Genomic DNA, 17,673 nt, shown 5'->3' on the forward strand with positions numbered 1-17,673 from the left:
AGCCCTCCCCAGGGAGGAGACTTACATGGAGAGAGCTAGCCCAGGGCACTCATCTGTGGAGATAGTGAACTGAAAGGCAATCTCAAGATAATAGTTTTCACTTCTCCAATAATTTTAATTTGAAAAACGAAAAACACACTACAGACAGAGTCCATGCCCTTGCCGGGCTGCAGCCGCTTCTGGCTATTCCTTTGAGAGGCATCTCAGCTTCTCTCTCTGTCCTCAGATGTGGTCTGACAGTCCTAGCCTGGTACCTCCCCAGCCGATGCTCTGTGCAAATACAGTGCACCATTCAGAAAAAGCAAATTGAAAAATAAACATTGCATAGGCATGAGCTTTACATCCACAAAGCCAGGGCCATCCAGAATTATGGACATGGAAACAAACACCCCTGAAAAACAAAACAAAGAAACCCACCGAACTTTGAACAGAAGTGGTTTTACTGCAGAATGAGACAGAATCCTGAACTGTTTTGGGAACTTTTAGGGGGGGAAAAAGAGGAGATTTCTCTTGATTTGTGAGGAATGTCATTGCAGAAAGAATTTAAATCAGTCTCTAATCTTGCTACAGTGCTTCTCTTTATTTCTTTTCTTTTTTTCCTTCCCCTTGGTGATGTTTCCTTTCTGAAGACCACATCTAGCAGGACACAACCAAAGCATTTGCTTGTCTGGTCTTTTGAGATGAATTATATTTAAATCCAGTTCTTCCAATATCTGGGGGATGGTTAGCTTGTGTGCTGTTTCCCTTTAGCCAGTTCTCTGCTGTTCTGACTTCATGATTCACCATCACTGTGTACACACAGGAGAGAAAAAAACACACCAGTGTCATGCTGTTGGGTTAGTTGTCTCAGCAGGAAATAACATGAAAAAGTATCTCTGGAGTCCATGAGAAGGTGTTACCAGGAAATAAATCTGTCAGTCATGTAACAGATGAACAGACCCCATCTGCAGTGTTGGATGTTGGCAGCAAGGGCTGCTCTGATTTCTCTGATGGTTAGTGGCTGCCCAGCACAGCCTGTCTGCTGCTCCCAGGCCTCTTTCCACAGGTGAGGATAACTTTCTATAAATAGAATTTTTTTATTACATCTGACCTCATAACAGGTGCATTTTCTCTTTGTCCCGCTGGTTTCTGCCCAGCTAGCTTGTTCCCTAGCTCTTTCTTAATACTGTTTTTATAATGTTCATGCCAACATTAAAAATAAGACATCTTTTACCAGCTGATTGGATTTCAGTCAGCATTAACAGCAGGGGTTTAAACCACTCTTGAAGCTAAAAGGGTCACTCATAATATTTTACATGTTTTTTTAAGTCCCTTGTCAAACTGAGGCACATCCTGGGAAGGCAGTACTTCTTTCTGTACTGGCTTATTACCCACCCAGAACATTTCTCCATAAGAAAGAGTCACCCTTTTCAGACAGAAGGACTAGAAGAGTGCCCAGCAGCACCCAAGGCAAACCAAACCTCTCAGGAGGTGTGATAAAGCATAAGGGGATTGCTTGTACTCCTGCTCCCTCCTGCATGGACAGGATGAGTGGGAGCCCTGGCCTCAGGGAGGCTGGGGAGGTTTCTGTGCTCAGGCACAATCAGGATTTTAGCACTAGGTTTCAAAGCCAAGACATATTATTTCAAATATATATTTTGAAAAATGTATGTAATTTTTGAAAATATATAGATATATTTGTAACTTAGCTTACATGCAAGGTAGGTGACCTCTACCTACCAAGAAGCCTGGGATGTCATATCTTGCCTCCTGTATACAAATGTGCAGCCTTGATGCTCACTGAGTACAAAATTTTATTATAGTAATAGCTTTGTTTCATTTTATTTCATAGTCTTTCACTTTCCTCAGTCAAAATAGCTGCTGAAAACATCTGTTTATTTGTATGTAGTTCTCTTTCTGACATTATTCAGCTAAGCGTTTGATCAGGGAAACTAGCAAATATTGGTCTGATAAGGTTCAATTGCAGAAATAAACAGGAATCAGGTTTTTTTCATTGTTCACCCAGAAATCCCACCACTTCAGATACCTTTTCTCATTGAAATAATGCATAGTTCAAAACTTCATGTGAAACGAAATTTGCAGAAGTAGCTCGGAGTTAAGGGAAACACTCGACTTAGAAATATTTAGGAACAACTTTCATTCTGAAAATGTCAAAATGTCATTATTGAAATGTTTAGTCTCATATATTTTCAAAATTATATCAAAATCATTCATAGTTCAAAACATTTGGGTCTTGATGAATGTCCCCCCAGTATCTTTATGAATCATGGAAACAACACTAAGCCATCTCTGTTCAGTGAGACCTTGAGATGTTTCCCATGCTGAAATACCACCAATAAAATCTAAAAGAGAAATTACTATAATTTGAGAAGAATTTTTCCCAAACAAAGCAGTCTTTCAGAATCTAAAATAGAATCTAATAATCTCACATTTTGTATTCAACTAATATCCTTTGTCTGAGCAGCTCTGAATGTTTTAGAGATAAATTTCCTATTTTTATTTGCATTTTTTGCCTTTCTACAATTTCTCTACAGTGTGATTCTATGGTACCAGTCACAAGAAAATATACTTAAATGACGTGTGTACCTTCGCTCTGACTGAAGGATGTTTATCCAAACAGGGGTGCTTTTTCGCATCAAGGCTTAAGCCTCACTATATTATTCTGAAGTGTCAATAACTCTGTTTTACAGGTGGGGAGCTTGAGGCAAGGTGTAGCCTAAAGATGCCTTTTGACAGCCAAGAACAAAACCACCTCATTCTGATGGGGTTAATGCAAATGCAGTAAAAAAAGCACTTTAGAAAGGATGATATTTAAAACGCCAGCTCAAGCTGGTATGTCATGATGATTTTTTTCTGAAAATGAATTGTTTAAGTTTTGGAAAGTAAACTTAATGCTAAGGTTGGTGTGCCTAAAAAGCCTTTTCCAGTCTGACTGACTGGTGTTTTGCTGGTGTTAGCATATGACTCAAGCATGCTTTGTCCTGTTCTCCCTGCTATAGTCAGTGGAACGCTCAGCAAATCTGCTTTTAGAGAACCACTGTGCAGCTGCCTCTCCTTAACAATTTTCCCCCTCTGAGTTATCGTTTAGAGGCAGGAAGGGAAGACACAGATGGCTAGCAAATCCAGGATCTTTTCCAGCTGCTTAGGGTAAAATTAATGCGCTTGCCTGCATCTGGAACCCAGAATCTAAGTCTTTTTTTAAACAAAACTAAACTAAAGCAAATACCTCACAGCACTACAATGATGATTTCTCTTGCAATAGGTGTAGGCAGAAACCTTTTAAATACAAATGGCTGAAGTGGACAAGCCCCATCCAAAAGCTCCCCTGAAACTGCAGCTTTGGAGCAACTGACTTGCAAACTCTCTAGCAGTGGTGATTTAACATCCCTGCTATTTCATTCCTGAGCAAGGAAGCTCAGGAAAGAGGACTAGGATATTATGAGAGTCCACAGTGGGAGGTGCAGTTCTGCCAGAGAGACATATTCAGCTGAATTATCTGGTGCCATGGGAAGCAGAAGACCTAGGTCCCCTTCCTGCCACCTGTCCCTGTTCCTGGCCTTGCCTGATTGCACCTCTGCTTCCACTGCACCGGGGGTTTTCTTGGCACATAGGATACTTTACTTGTTTGTTATCATAACCTGGCACAGAGGAGCTGCTTTGCCCACTACCCAAAATGCAGCTGCAACATAAGGGTGCAGGCAAGGGCAATGTACAGCCTCTTGTTTCCAGCTGGAAACAGAATTTTTAATTAGGGAAAATGGGAGTTTGAGAGGGATTTAGGAGTTCTGGCCAAAATCCTGAGGAAACCAGCCAGAAAGATTTTAAGTTTACAAGCTGTCAGGATTGCGGTTTTGCATCCCTTTGGGACCTCTGCTTGTACAATGAGCTAGTGCCAGCTCTGGGGGAGTGCTGCACCAGGGCATCAGGAAGGTCCTTCAGGTTTCTCTAGGGTCGGACAAGTTCCTGTCTGGCAAGTCACATTTTAAACTAAAGCATCTGGCAATGGTTCTCAGGGACCCATAGGCAGCAGGCAGCAGAGGGGAACTGGGTGCATGCAGTGGTGAAGAGTGCCAAGGAAGCTACGCTGAATGCTTATATTAACACCTTGGGAAACTGTGAGTAAAGTCTGATCAGCAAGTGAAACTCCCTCTGTGCCATCTGGTTGTCTGTCTTGCACCAGTTTACAACTGCAAGATTATTTAGCGTTGCAATTTACAGGTAGAGAGTTTTTGAGAAATATGAGTGTCAAGCCTTTTGTTTACACTGAAGTCAAAGTCCCTATATATAAAAACTTTAAAATTTATATAGACCAAAGAATCACTCTGTAATTACATGCAAAAATAGATTATTTTAGAGTGACATTGACTGTATTTCTTCAAATAATATAATGAATTAAAGTACCTTGGGTTGGCAATTGATTCTTTTTCTTCTTCTCTTACAGTAGGCAAACATTCACAGTCAGCTGAAAAAGGATAAGAAACAAGACCATAGTTACTCTTGGCAATTCCTCTACATGTATTTCAAAAATGCATCAACTTTTATCATGCAGTCTCTCTAAAATACAGATCTGTTGATACACTTCTGTACTGTTTTATCTGCACGGACCCCATAGCATAAATGTTACACATTTTAAATCCTCCTTCCTTTTGATAAGTGTTGCCAGAATTTCTTTGTGACATATATTTCAGTTATTTATGTACACCTACACAAATTAACTATTTTTGAGGACTGCTTCCCTACAAACTGCCATGGGTAGGTTGTCTGTTAATCTTCCATTGCTTATAGTTGCACCTATGCTTTATAGCCCAGCTGGGAATTTGGGGCTGGAGTTTGGGTAACACTAACACACACACACACAAGTATGCAAAATATTTGTTCCCTTCTCTCCACAAAATTTAAAAACATATTTTACAACACTATTTCCCTTTGTAGCACACTTAATGCGTCTCTTTCACTATTGCCACTTAGCGCATGTTTTCCACTGGAGCTTACAGACCGCAAAGGTCAGAGCCCCGTCACGTGGAGCACTGTGCTAATGCAAAGAAATGCTCCCTCCAGAGAGTTTTATGTCGTGAAAAACAAAGCATCCCCCGTAGGTCAGGCAAATGAGCCATTTGGATATAAGGCAAGGGATCAGGAATGAAAAAAATATCAGTGTTTCAGCATTTCCCAGCCAGTGAAAAGCTGTTCGGGGTTCAAAATCAGGCCTCAGTTAATTCATGCCTTACCAAAGATCCTCATTTTTTTGAGAAGACCCTTGAAGGAGAATGCAGGGCCCATAGGGATTTTGACTGGGAGATTACAGTTGGGAGGAAGGTGAGGGGGAAAATGCAAGAGGTAACTGAGAAGGGGGCCGAAGGTGCTGCTGGTGGTAGTTATTCTAGGTTCTAATTGCTCCACGTGCTGATAGACTTGCAGGAGAGGGGAAGGGCATGTTCACAAGCTCCTGACAGCAGTTTTAAATAAACAGTGGTCTGAGCTACGAACAAATGCGTATTTCTCCTACACAATGTGGAGCACAAAACTGTAGTAATTCTGAAAACTGAAAGGACTAGATGCTTCATAGAAACTAGTATTTAGCATTAAAAATGTGTATTTAAAAATATAAATGCCCCTCACAGCTATATGTGTGTTTAACAGAAATGTCTGCTGGAAACAGAAAACATTTATGAGATTCCACCACATGTTAAAAATAAACTCCCACACAAACTAAAATACTGCTCTGAAAAATTCTACCCCTGACATTTGTGCAGTTATTTTAGTAGGAGGGAGTCAAGAGCACAACTAAAAATGTTGTAGGAAAAGCAGTGACATGCATACAAAACATCTTACGTTGATTTTTTACACATGGGATCTACGTCAGCTAGAAAGAGAGGGAGGATGGAGTAGAGGGGTTACCATGTACCATTTTTGTTCATGCTGTTCATCCATTTATCAAGCTCTTCCATTTCTATCTCCATAACAGAGGGCGTGTCTTCTTCAAAAATAGGACTTGAAAGAAGAGAGGGGGAAGAAAAGCATGACACAAAATGTTAATTTGTACAACTTACAATGCAGTAATTTTGTATGACTCTTTCCTAATTCCAGACACACATATTATCTCTGGAAAGCCATCTGAGGAGATGTCTGCCCAGTGGGTTTGAACCAAACAGCTGCAAACAGATGCAAGGGAGCATCTCTGAGATGCTGGTCCTGGGCAGAGCTAGGGAGGACTGAGACATAACATACAGAGGGAGCCAGTGCAGCCTGAGGCGTGCCAGAGCACAGGATCACTGCAGCTTCTTGAAAACCGTCCCTGCTGTAAATAGGAAACAAAAAAATAAGATAGTTTGTCTCTGCCCTGCTGGAAAACATTGCAAAAGTCCCATTGCTCCAGCGATAAAAGGCCTAAAGTTTCATCATAGCTGTGACTGACATTTGCAGTGACTTCAAAAGGAAAGGTCATGAAAAGAGTAACTGCATTTATTTAAATGCCTCCACTTAGCTTCCTTTTGCTTATCATTCCTGCAGTCGTAAGATAGAAAAAATATTTTTAGCAAAAAACCCTTTTTTCCCTCCTAGATGCAATTTATGAACTTTCAGCATTGATTAGCAAAATGGATCTCAATAAAAGGTAACAATAGAAATTATCACTCTGAAAGAGCCACACAGCTTTTGGCTTGTTTTCCCAGCATCTAAGGCATTGCTCCCATGGCAACCAGGCTAGCCTTTCTGCCTCACCTCTGAGTGAGAAGACAAACTTGAAAAACAGGGGAGCAAGACACAAAGCTTATTCTGAATAGCAGAAGCCTGTGATGAGTCTGGGAACTGATCCCGTTTGCTCCTGGGGTACCTTGTGCCTCTGGTGACTGAGGGAGCAGGAGGTGCCTAGAGCAGGGGCAGCAGGGGCTGCAGGCCTGTGGGCCTGTGGGGCAGTGCTCGCCTCAGTCACTGCAGCTCCTTTACCTTCAACCAGGTACTGAAGTCACATTTTAGCCACCTGTAGAGATGGTTAGCTGGTGCAGCTGATGGCAAAAAGGGTATGGTAAAATTAAAACAGGTGGTGAAGGAGACAAAAATCATAATGTCCTGTTAGAATAAAATTTAAAAAAAAATTTATAAAGAGAGAGATTCATAAAATTTACCTTTTCACATTTTCACTTCCCAGCTCATCTGGAAAAGAAGAAAGTTGGTGTTCATAGTTCTGCATTATATATACCCCATTGTATATACAAGGTCCAAGACTGCAAGCAAGCCTTGAATAGGGTCACATAAAACAGACTGCATTTTCAAAAGGCATAAAAACTAAATTTTAGATGAAAGACAAAACATCTCATCCTGTTTGTAATTTTCAGAGGAACCCATTATTTTTAATCTTGAATACACTAATAGCAGCTCCTTATTAGCCATGCTGGGAGGAAGCCAAGTGTCAGTGCTGCAGTGGGTGGGACAGGGCAGATGCTCGCTTCCCTGAGCAAAACAGATGTCATGAGGGAAATGGTATCCTGAAAAGGAACCACTTCTGCAAAAATATTGTTTACGAGAGGCATTGGGACATTTTTCTACAGACTACACACAGGCAATCCAGCTCTGTCTGGAGACTCTGGAAGCCACTCATGGAGAGAAGAAGGGGGGGTTGGACTTGCATGGCAGATTAAATCTCCGTCAGGCAAATGAAGCTGAACTAGCCAGATGTCAAAAGGGATCTAAAGCTACTTATGATCCCAACATATAGTAAAGATGGGGGCGAAAATGGTGTAACAGATAAATAACTTCCCCTCCAGGAACAGAGTGACTGAAAAGCCTGTCTCAAATCAGCTTATTTTTGCTTCATTTTTGCCAGTGGGTACTGATACCTCCCAGTTGTTCCAGCACTCTGGCATTTCCTGACTACAGAGCCACACAAAAACTACAGAGCCATCTGCCCCAGCCTTGAGGATGCTCAAAATCCCAGCTCCAAGCAGTAGGCACGTGACAAGAGAATCCAGGATTGTGTTCCTGAAAGGCGCCACATTTCCTATCCCTCTGAAGAGTGTACATGCACATCAAATCATCCAGAAACAGGCAGGCAACTAGGTGCCTGCTTGTGAATTCAGTTCTTTAGAGGGAGATGCAATGATAAGGCAAATGCAGCCTAAAAACAAACACCCCAAAAGATTTACTTAAAATCTGTGCTGAATGTGTTGCACTGCCTGCAGGCTGAGGAGCTCACAGCTGCACGCTGGCTCTGTGGAGACACTGATACAACCATTTCAGGACTTCACTTACCAGATGCGTGGTTTTAATATGACACCTTAGTTTGTTTTCTGTGGCTTGACACTCCAAGTTACCACTTTCTTTGTTAAGAGATGAAGGCACCTTCCTGAAGCACTGCTCACCCTACCACAGCACTCAGGCACTCTGACCATGGGATTCCTAGGCCATTTACTGTGATGTCTTCACAGCAGCCACTACCCTATGGGAGTGGGATCCCTTAAAGGTGTTCCTCAAAATGGTGTTGCTTGTTCTTATTTTATTGAAGCTCCAAACAGCTTTACCTTGTGGGCAGTATAGGCAATAGAAGCATTAATTTCACTTTGCATGAAGTTATTGAGCATAGAGACAGAATAAGCATTTGAGCCACACAGTAACATCCCTAAGTATTCTCAGCATTGCCAGGAGCTGGATCTTAGTGCCATGACTCCCATGGGTGTGCAGCATGAGCAGGAGGTGCCAAGAAGGGGAATTAGCTCCTGTCCAAGGACAAGTGTGTGCCCAGGTACTGCTGCCAAGGAGGATCATTCTCCTATCTGTCAAACGGGCAACTACAATCAGAGAAGGACATCCTAAATGTGGCATCACAGGCCTCCAAATAACGTTTTGTTAATGTTGAGTACATCCAAAAAATATTCTTTTGATGCACAAGAAGACAAATTTACCTTGCTTAGACTTTTTCCTTTTGTGATGTATTACAAAAAATGTGACCAATAAAATCATTAGGACCAGAAGCACGGCAGGGACAACATATATCAAGAGAGACTGTTCTGCTGCTTCTAGACTGTCCTCATCATTCACAGCATTCGGTTCACTACTTGAAGTACTTTCTGTTTCAAAGCTGCTTTCAGTGCTCGTTGTGACAAGTACTGTCTCATTCACGGTTGAAGAACCCATAGCAGGAGGAGGAGATGTTACTGGAACAGTGGATAATGTCGATGGTCCATCTCCTGATCCATCATTTTCAGGGCCTGTAAAATATAGGAGGTCAACTTAACATTTTATGGGTTTCATTAGTGTTATCAGTGAGTCACAGTGTACAGCTTTAGTACTTATTTTCCATTTGATGTCTTAAAAAAGTCAGCAGATGCCCCATACACACAGATTTGAAGTCTTGGGCATCAGATGTAAAATTAGATCACAAATTTGTCACAAAATCTTACCAGTCATTACTATGTTCTTTAGCTGGCTTTTAGTGGGACAAGTCAGCATGCGTGGTCTGTCTGCACAAAGCTGCCTTGCACAAACAGACTTCTTTTCCTGCAGGTTGACATCCGGCCTTGCTCGCATGTAAAATTATTTTGCTTCTCAGTAAACCACACCAGCCTGTTTTGCTCCTCAGTCTTGGCACATACATCCCTCCCCTTACCCAAGGAGTTAGGTACTCCCTTCAGGGAGACCCATTATCCCTGGCTCACTAATTCCTTTGGTTCATGCATCTCCCTGTTTCTGTGCCTTTCTCAAATTAATTAAGTTTGTCTCACTGTGGAGAACAGAATTGGTGAAAGGAAGGCCTGAAGGATGCAGAAGCTGCTGACTTCCACTTATGCCTGGGCCAGAAGAGGTGGTAGTAACAAAGGGACGTTACTGGGTACAGGTGCCATTAACTGTTCCTGTGGCTGATCCTACAGGCTGGCTGAAGGAGCATGTGGTAAAACATCAATGCTGATTATTCCTCATAAATGCTAAGACTGGGCATTTTGAACCTCGGTTTTGGTTTTGGTTTCATTTATCATGCATTTTGCAAGAAAAGTGGCTAAAATTGGCTATATTGGTAATAATGAAAAAAGTGCTTTTTGTGAGGCTAATTAAGAGTCTGTATTGACTGTCACAGAGTTTAAAGCTCAAAACAAGTACAGCAAATTATGGGCAGGAATCCGTCAGATAAATTACAATAGCATGCTTCCTAATGCAAAGCCTTCAGTAATTTTCTTAGCATGAAATTAAACGATGGGTTTTTTGTGTTATCTGCCCTTTCAGATACGATGCTGGCACAGTGCAGGTCTCATTTTATGCAATAAAGCAGGATGGGATTTCATGACTTTCGCAATGACATATTTCTCCTCATTCTTGTAAAGTGCTGGGCAGCCATAGTTTCCACTAGAGTTAGCAAGAGCTTAAGGTTTTCAGCACCTCAGTGCTGGCATTTCCAATCTCATAGGACTGGAACCAAAAGTACTTAGCATTTTAAATGCTTTTGTAAACACATTAATCTTCATAATGGCCCTGAGAGATGAGCAGTTATCATCTCCATTTTACAAATGAGAAATCAGAAGGACAGGGATGCTGTCCTTCCAAGGGACACCAAGTGAAAGAGGAAAACTGGGATTAGAGCGCTATCTCTTGCTTAATCCACTCTGCAGCATCTCCTCTCTCCCATCAGATTTGTCTCTAAGAGGAGATGACTATTTAATGAGACTGTATTTCAGTTTCACATGAATAAAATTATTTGAGTGTGACAGCAGCGTTCTATCTAGATTTTTATGCTGTGCATATCACACAGGCACCTGATTGTTTTATTCTTTCCTAAAAACTAGGAAAGAATTTGAATACTTAATAAAAAATACCTAATACTTGTATATTTAGTACTGTGAAGGTCACCATATTGCACCACAATAGGACAATGAAAATAATAGCTCTTTTGTGGCAAAGCACTTTGTAACTTAAGTCTCTCTGTTGCTTTCTTCTGCATTTATTATTTCAATCAAGAGCAAAACATTATCTCTGCCTCCCTTGCAGGTAAAGACCCCTTATGCAAGTGCTCCTCCACCCCTCTCCTTAATCCTATCGCAGAAGACAGGAGGGAGAGCTTCTCTCCCTTATTAGTTTGGCCATTTGACTTTTCGTTCCCAAGTTTATAGTTCCCGGTGTCTGCAGCCACTCCATTTGGATTGCTGCTGTGCAGAGCTGCGAGGTAGCACTAGAGATGTCTGTGCCACAGACTGCGCTGTGATAGACCGTGCCACTGGCAGAGCTGATGGCCCACCACAGCCTCACTGAACCTCTTCAATGACCTTGCTTCATTTTCTTCCTCTAGCCATCGTCCTTGAAACCCATTGCTCGACACATTTGATACATTGAGAGGGACAAGCCTGTTGCTTAAAATAGTGCGAATGTGAAAGGGTGTGGAGAACATACCTTATTTCTCATTTGCTCTTGGAGTTAAAATGGATTTTTCAAATGTCTAAAGCATGGTGTGGCTTTAAAGCAAAGCAAACAGTCACACCTCATTACCTGCAGTGCTAAAGCTTCAGCTGCAGACTATGCTGTGCTTGATTTCCGACACTTCTCCAGTATCTCTGGTATTTTTCCTGTTTTTAAGCTATGAAACAGACTTCAAATCATTTTTCTCTGTGTGAAATAGAATTACCTTTTCTAGTCTCTAGGCAAAGAAAATGGCAAATCAGAGGGAGTGACCTTGCTGCCACGTACTTTTGTTCACTTTGCATAATTCCAGGGGCAAAACAGCATCTCTCTGGGAACACCATTTCCTCTTACAGAGATCTTTTCTCTGAGTGAATTAAATATGTCTTTCAGCAGAAGGGCAGACAATTGCAGAATGTTCTTGCGAGGATATTGCTCTTATTTCCTGCTACCTCAACATATCTCCCTACCCTGTCACCTCTGAGGACTAGAGCTCGGACCCCAGGGATGTCACACAGCAGTTGCTCTCACTCTCAGGCCACCCACACATCACACTTCGTACGCAGTAGGAGAGCACAACCTGCACCTGGGTTGGCCTGGTGGCTTGCCCCATGGAAGTATTTGTGCCTCCAGTTTGACAGGCAGAGACAGGCTCAGGCCTCCCCGTGCAGCTGCAGGGCTCGCCGCAGCCAAGTGCCATGAGACCCACGTGGCTGGCCTCAAGGGAGCTGCTGTTTTTCACAGTGTTTCAATCTGAAGTGCTCAAAATAGCGAGTGGGCTGGGTTGCAGCTGACCCCAGCGGCTGTTTTGTAGGGTAAATGAAAGCTGGGTGTTGCAAGGTTTGGAGCAGGGCGGAAGGTCATTTGAAAGCTGGGGATTTTGTGAGATGCTATTCAAACATCTTCTCCGTGCCAGATGTGCAGGGGTAATTCATACCATGAACTGTCTTGTTAGCTGTGCTGGAGTTTAATCTTGCAAGAGATCTAGTACCTTCCTGCAAATGGGAATCTGACCATAACATAACATACTGGGATGGAAAACCAAGGCCAAAGGAGGGCAACAAGGAGCAAGTCACATCTGATCATGTACATATCTTCTTGACTTTGCAAAGCCTGTGCCTTTTCTCTTGCTGAGCTCAGCCTCATGGTGTTGGCTACAGTCCAACATCCATACTCATCCCTCTGCACATCTTGTCCAAGGAGCATGTGCTCGTACAACAACCACGTCAGCTTCACTTTTGTCTGGACTGCCTGGGGCATAAATACTGGTGACTTCTTCCCATGTCCAGGGAAGTGGATGGGAACACACCACAGCTTCAGCCCAGCCCGTATTGTCACTTTCCATGCTTTCAAGAGCAGAAGGAAGAAGGGCTGGCACACAGCTGGGTCCCGCCCTGATGGGGAGACGGGCACAGCTGGGACTGTAAGCTAAGAAGCTGGAGCCAGAAGTTAAGAAGTCCTCGGGTTTCCACCATTAGAGGATCTAGTCCTCAAGGGACTAAAATGCCTGAGCAAGCACTAGCAGCATCTCAGAAAAGTCTCAATTAACAGTTCTTAAAAATTACGAAGAAGCTATGTCCCTATATATAGATACTATGGTATAAGGTGTTATTCACTGTTTTCTACTTCAAAAATATGCTCAGATCACTGATGGTCTTTGCTTGAGTTTTGGAGGTGCTCCCAAACCTGCTTTTCATGGGAGACAGAGGGAGTTGAATATACCAAGTGGCTTTACAGATTGGAGTCAAAAAAACACATCTCAGTCAAACAAACAACATTTCTCCTGTTGCAGCATTTCTTCCTCTGAGGTTTGTGCTGCAGCACTCAGAGGAGGTGATATGAGCTTCCTGATTAAGTAAGCAGGCAAACAGGTTTCTGAATTCAGTTGGATGCTGGGCAGAGGAAAATTGCAAAGGAAAATAGCCGTCAGTCAGCACATTCGGTTCTGTTGTAAAACTGAACCTGCTGCCTTACCATCAGACTCAAGGACTGGGGTCTCTGAAGGGAGTTTTTCAAATTACACTACAGTACCTACTTACAGAAGAGAAAGGAACCGGGTAGGAAAAAAGCAAGAGCTGTGTCAGTGGGATAGCGAGGCTTACTAGTTTGAAAGGAAAATTTTTGTCCCATAAGCTATAAAAATGCAGTGAAAGGAAGACCCACGAGAAGGTGACAGAACAAGAAAAGACTGTAAAGCTGGCATGAAGTTACCACATCCTATATCACTCTGTTCTACACACACATTCCTTCTGTTGGTATAGTCATACCACTCCACGTGATCCATATGATCCTTTCCCGTACTGCTTGGCTCATCCCTGCACTGTTCCTCTCCCACATTTCAGATTGCTGTAAGAAGGGCTGTTCCTTGCCATGGCCAGGGCTTGCCCAGGTGCCTGTTGAGGCAGGTCTCGCTTGTCAGTCTGGCTGGAAGAGGAATCCTTAAAAGCCTGCAGGCAAGCTGTTGGGTGCATGTGCTGCTCTGATGAGGGAGCACAGGCATTTCAGGATGGCTAATCTGTAGACAAGATCCTATTAAAACAAGGTGCTTAGAAAGCGTTATCTAGGTATAACCTGAAAGAGGAAACAACTGTTTAAGCTCATTTATAGACCATGGAAACTGCTTTTCCTCAGTGTATTTCCATCCAGCTGAAGTGCTGCACTAACTGCTGGTATTGCAAATTCAGGCACAAGTCTTAGTGGAGTCTCATTTCTAATCCCCAGTGCTAAAGGTTTTCCAGACCAATTTATGCATTTAGTTACTTCTACTTAGTCCCATGGCCTTCTAGCATTGCATTTGTGATACCCATGCAACCTCACTGTGATGTAAATCTTCTAGTGCTCCTTGCTCTCAGGAGGACTCTGAAATTAAAGATTCAAAAGCTCCAGAGGCTTTCCAGCTATGGTAAAATCTCATGATGGATAAGAGACTGGTGTCACTGACTGAAATTTAGTATAGAGTCTTGCTGATGTAAATGAGAGATTTTCTGAAATGTCCCTGAAGCACTCGAATAAAGCACAGTGACTGTTTGTGTATGTGGATGAAAGTGAGGAATGGGAGTAAATATGTAGGAAGAATTGATGTGTTCAGTAAAAAGGATTTTTCATCTGCTTTTAAGAGGACTGCACTTTGGAAAGACAGGATGTAGCAAATCCTCATTTTTTATATTGTTGCTTTTATAGAAAATTTTAACGGGCGACTGTAATGGGTTCAAACCTATTCTTGAGTTCAATACTCTAGGAGGAGACAGGTCAAAACTATCACTGTCTTAGAGACCTCATCTTTTTAGGGACTTAACCCAAAAGGCACTTCTCTGCCAAGGCAAGAGTCGCTGCCTGTGCTCACGGTACAAGCTGCTGAATATCTGGACCTTTGATAGCAATGTTTCTTTAAATGACAGCTCAAAACAATAGCACAAGAGACACAGTCTTCAACTTAGTGATCTTACAGGTTTTACTGTTCCTCTCTCTCACACGTTTTCTTGCTCCCCATGTCAGACTGTTTATGCTGCAATTTCCCATGTGCTTCACTGAACCCAGTGGGAGATGGCATACCCTGAGAAATGACTGTAGGGTCAGAGCCTGTCCCTATACGCCATAGTAAGGGTCTAAATGCTTGTTACTAGGGTCAGCACACACACCTAGGTAGGTGTTTAGGGGTGTTGCAAGGCTGAGCAGTGAGCACCATCACCTGCAGTAGAGAGAGCCACTGTCACCTGTAGGGCTTTCTGGCTGCATTAAAGCCAGGGAAAGGGAACTGGTGCAAATCCCAATGTTCCTTCAGTATGGAGCTGTGAGAAGGCCAGCACCCAGAGCTGAGACCTCAGGAATGCGCTTAGAGCTACTGGATTAGAGTAATTGTAGCATAGATGGGAGAAAACCATCCATAAACATAATCCAAATGGCAAGGCTAGGGTTTTACAAGGCTCTGGCAGGGTATGGGAATAGGACTTAATCTGTCTATGCTGCAAGATTTAATCATACTCTGTTTGACGATTTTGTAAATGGTATTTAGACAGCAGACCACTTGAAAGGGGAAGACTGTGTCTGGTAAATTGTAAAGCTCCTTTAAAACTCCTGCCCTGTTGATCTGTGAGCCAGGAAGGTTGAGAGCAAAGGATCTCTCTGGGAGGCTGCCCTCAGTGGAGGGGCTCTTCACCCACCAGTGCCTCTGGGGTACCTAAGGCCTACAAAAACTTTTCCTCCACCAGTTCAATTTCCCTCTGAAGGCCCAAGTTCACAGCCTCCCCCTCCCACCTCCCTCCCTTGCAGTCAGAGTACTCCCCCAGCTACAGTTTAGGGCTGATGGCATAAGCAAAAGACGCCTTTGTACGGGGAGCAAAGGTGGGTGTTCTCCTCCCCTTCCCCAGCTGCTGCAGGCTGGCTCCGGAAAGTCAGGGCTGATAGGGCTTGGGGAGGGTTCTTACAGCACTGACTCACTCCTGAAGAGGAACCATTCCAAAAATAACCAGAATTTAAATGGGGAAGTACTGGTAGGAAGCCTCTGAAGGCAGTCGGGGTGTGGGCTGGGGCACCTGACATCTGCCCAGTGCTTCAAGCAGCCTTTAATGCCCACGACAAAGAAGGGCCAGGGGGCTGAGGGGACTGGGGACTAAGGCATCCCTCCACCCTGAGGAGGTGATGAAATGTTATCGATCAGTACATGAGCTAAGGAAGCAGGACCCCGATCACACTGCATCTCCTGCATTGTGCTCCTCCCCTTCCCTGAGACCTCCGTTTTGCTCTGCCCATGGCAGGATTTTTGTTCCTCTGACCGCTTTGATTCTGAGCTATGTATGTTCAATGCTTGCAGCATATTTTCCCAACGTGCCTGCAATGCAGCAGAGCTCTAGTAACACAACGAAGACCAAACTATTTTATACCTCACTTAGCTCACTCTTACAGATGAGCAAGACTCCTAAGTACAAGCAGCTCAGCAGCACACAGGGAATCTGCAGCCCAGCTTTACACACTGCTTATAGTACTGGTTTTCACCGAACCACATATTTCTGGAATGCATTTTAAAGCCTTAAGAGAAGAAGTCCAGTGATGACTGAGAGTGACCATCCTCTCTCCCTGTTTTCCGCAGAGGGCAGCAAACACTCCTAGTCCATACTGAGGCACTTTGGCAGGGATTTGTTTGACACCGAAAGGTTTGTAAGCACTACCTGTCAAGGTTTCACTAAAAGAGCTGCCTGTCATGTGCAGTCGCTGGCTGCCAAAATGCCAGTGGAACAGACGAGAGTGTCTGCAAGCCCAGCACCACCCAGCATTCTGTCGCAAGTGGCTTTTTCACTCCTGGTTCTTCCCTTCAGAAGGTCAGGACCTAAATCCATGCTGGCGGACACTTTGTTCTGCAGCTGAGAATTCAAAATATTTGTCTCCGGAACCGGCTGTTCTTTTGTTAAACCAGTTTCTGTGCACTGGGACTGCGGAAATCGGCAGTCAGCTTTTGAATGGAAGCAGTGCTCTGTCTTTAACTTTACTGTTAAATGCTGGTAGTACTGGGTGTGGGATTTAAAAATAACTAAAATTAGAAGTAAAATGCCTGGTGGGTCAGCATGGAAACTCCAGTTCCCTACACAACTGCAATTTAGGAAACGCTGGAATTGTAGGATTAGGTTGTTGCTGTCTGGGGTTAGATCTAACGAGAAAAAGTCAAACCTTCATAGAAGACAGGCAGCTTTAAGCAGAGAGGGTAAACATAGCAAAAAGCAGCAGAGAGCAAGTCCCCACAGATCTTCTCCCAGTGCTTAGCTTGGAGGGTGTTACCCTCCAACTCGGTCCCATCGCTGCAGGCATAACACGCGGTCCCACCTCGGCAGGCAAAAGGCGCTTTTTTACTCACCATTCCCAACAGATCCTCCAGCCAGCGACAGGGCAGAGAGCAGGGTGATAAGGCTGGGATTTCTCATGCTGCCCTGGCAGTGCTCCCACACGAGGGGCGCTCCGTCAGGCTCCCTGCTGCACCCAAACATCTACATTTCCTGCTTCCTGCCAAGGTGCATCTGAGCTGCATTTCTTCAGGAGATGGACTCTCTTTGATGGGTTTTAGGAAGTGATGTAATTCCGTCTGGGCCTGTCAAGCAAGCAATGATTGCAAAAGAAAGAAGAAGAAAAAAAAAAACACAGAAGTTGCACTTCAAGCACAAACTTGGCTGAAGCACCTTTATTCTGTAGGTGAGAGAGCTCCCGCTCTCCTCCTGTCCTTTCACGCCTGACTTCAGTACCTTTTATCTTCATCTACACACAGTACCAAAGGGACAGACATCATACCAATACAAATCAGATACAAAATTT

General features: G+C 43.5%; 1 protein-coding gene across 1 annotated transcript; it reads right to left on the reverse strand.

Annotated features, from left to right (window-relative positions):
* Positions 1–447: 447 nt before the first annotated feature.
* On the reverse strand, positions 448–17,393 carry TMEM154 (transmembrane protein 154). The gene is made up of 6 exons (XM_027891821.1): positions 17,222–17,393; positions 8,898–9,203; positions 7,125–7,152; positions 5,906–5,991; positions 4,402–4,462; positions 448–788 (listed from the first exon to the last, which is right to left on the reverse strand). The coding sequence occupies exons 1-6, from the start codon at positions 17,349–17,351 to the stop codon at positions 773–775; spliced, it is 627 nt and encodes a 208-aa protein (XP_027747622.1). The 5' UTR covers positions 17,352–17,393; the 3' UTR covers positions 448–772.
* Positions 17,394–17,673: the final 280 nt, after the last annotated feature.

The sequence above is a fragment of the Empidonax traillii genome, unplaced genomic scaffold (assembly GCF_003031625.1).
Source record: "Empidonax traillii isolate 1590-97213 ecotype Southwest subspecies unplaced genomic scaffold, ASM303162v1 scaffold331:size1191723, whole genome shotgun sequence".
In the NCBI taxonomy this organism is placed as follows: domain Eukaryota; kingdom Metazoa; phylum Chordata; class Aves; order Passeriformes; family Tyrannidae; genus Empidonax; species Empidonax traillii.

Excerpts from the sequence above, each read along its gene's own strand:
- TMEM154 (XM_027891821.1), bottom strand. The coding sequence starts at position 17,351 with ATGTTTGGGTGCAGCAGGGAGCCTGACGGAGCGCCCCTCGTGTGGGAG. Across the intron at positions 9,204-17,221 it reads TGGAGGATCTGTTGGGAATG|GCCCTGAAAATGATGGATCA; the intron begins GTGAGTAAAAAA and ends TATATTTTACAG. Across the intron at positions 5,992-7,124 it reads GGAAGTGAAAATGTGAAAAG|TCCTATTTTTGAAGAAGACA; the intron begins GTAAATTTTATG and ends TCTTCTTTCAAG.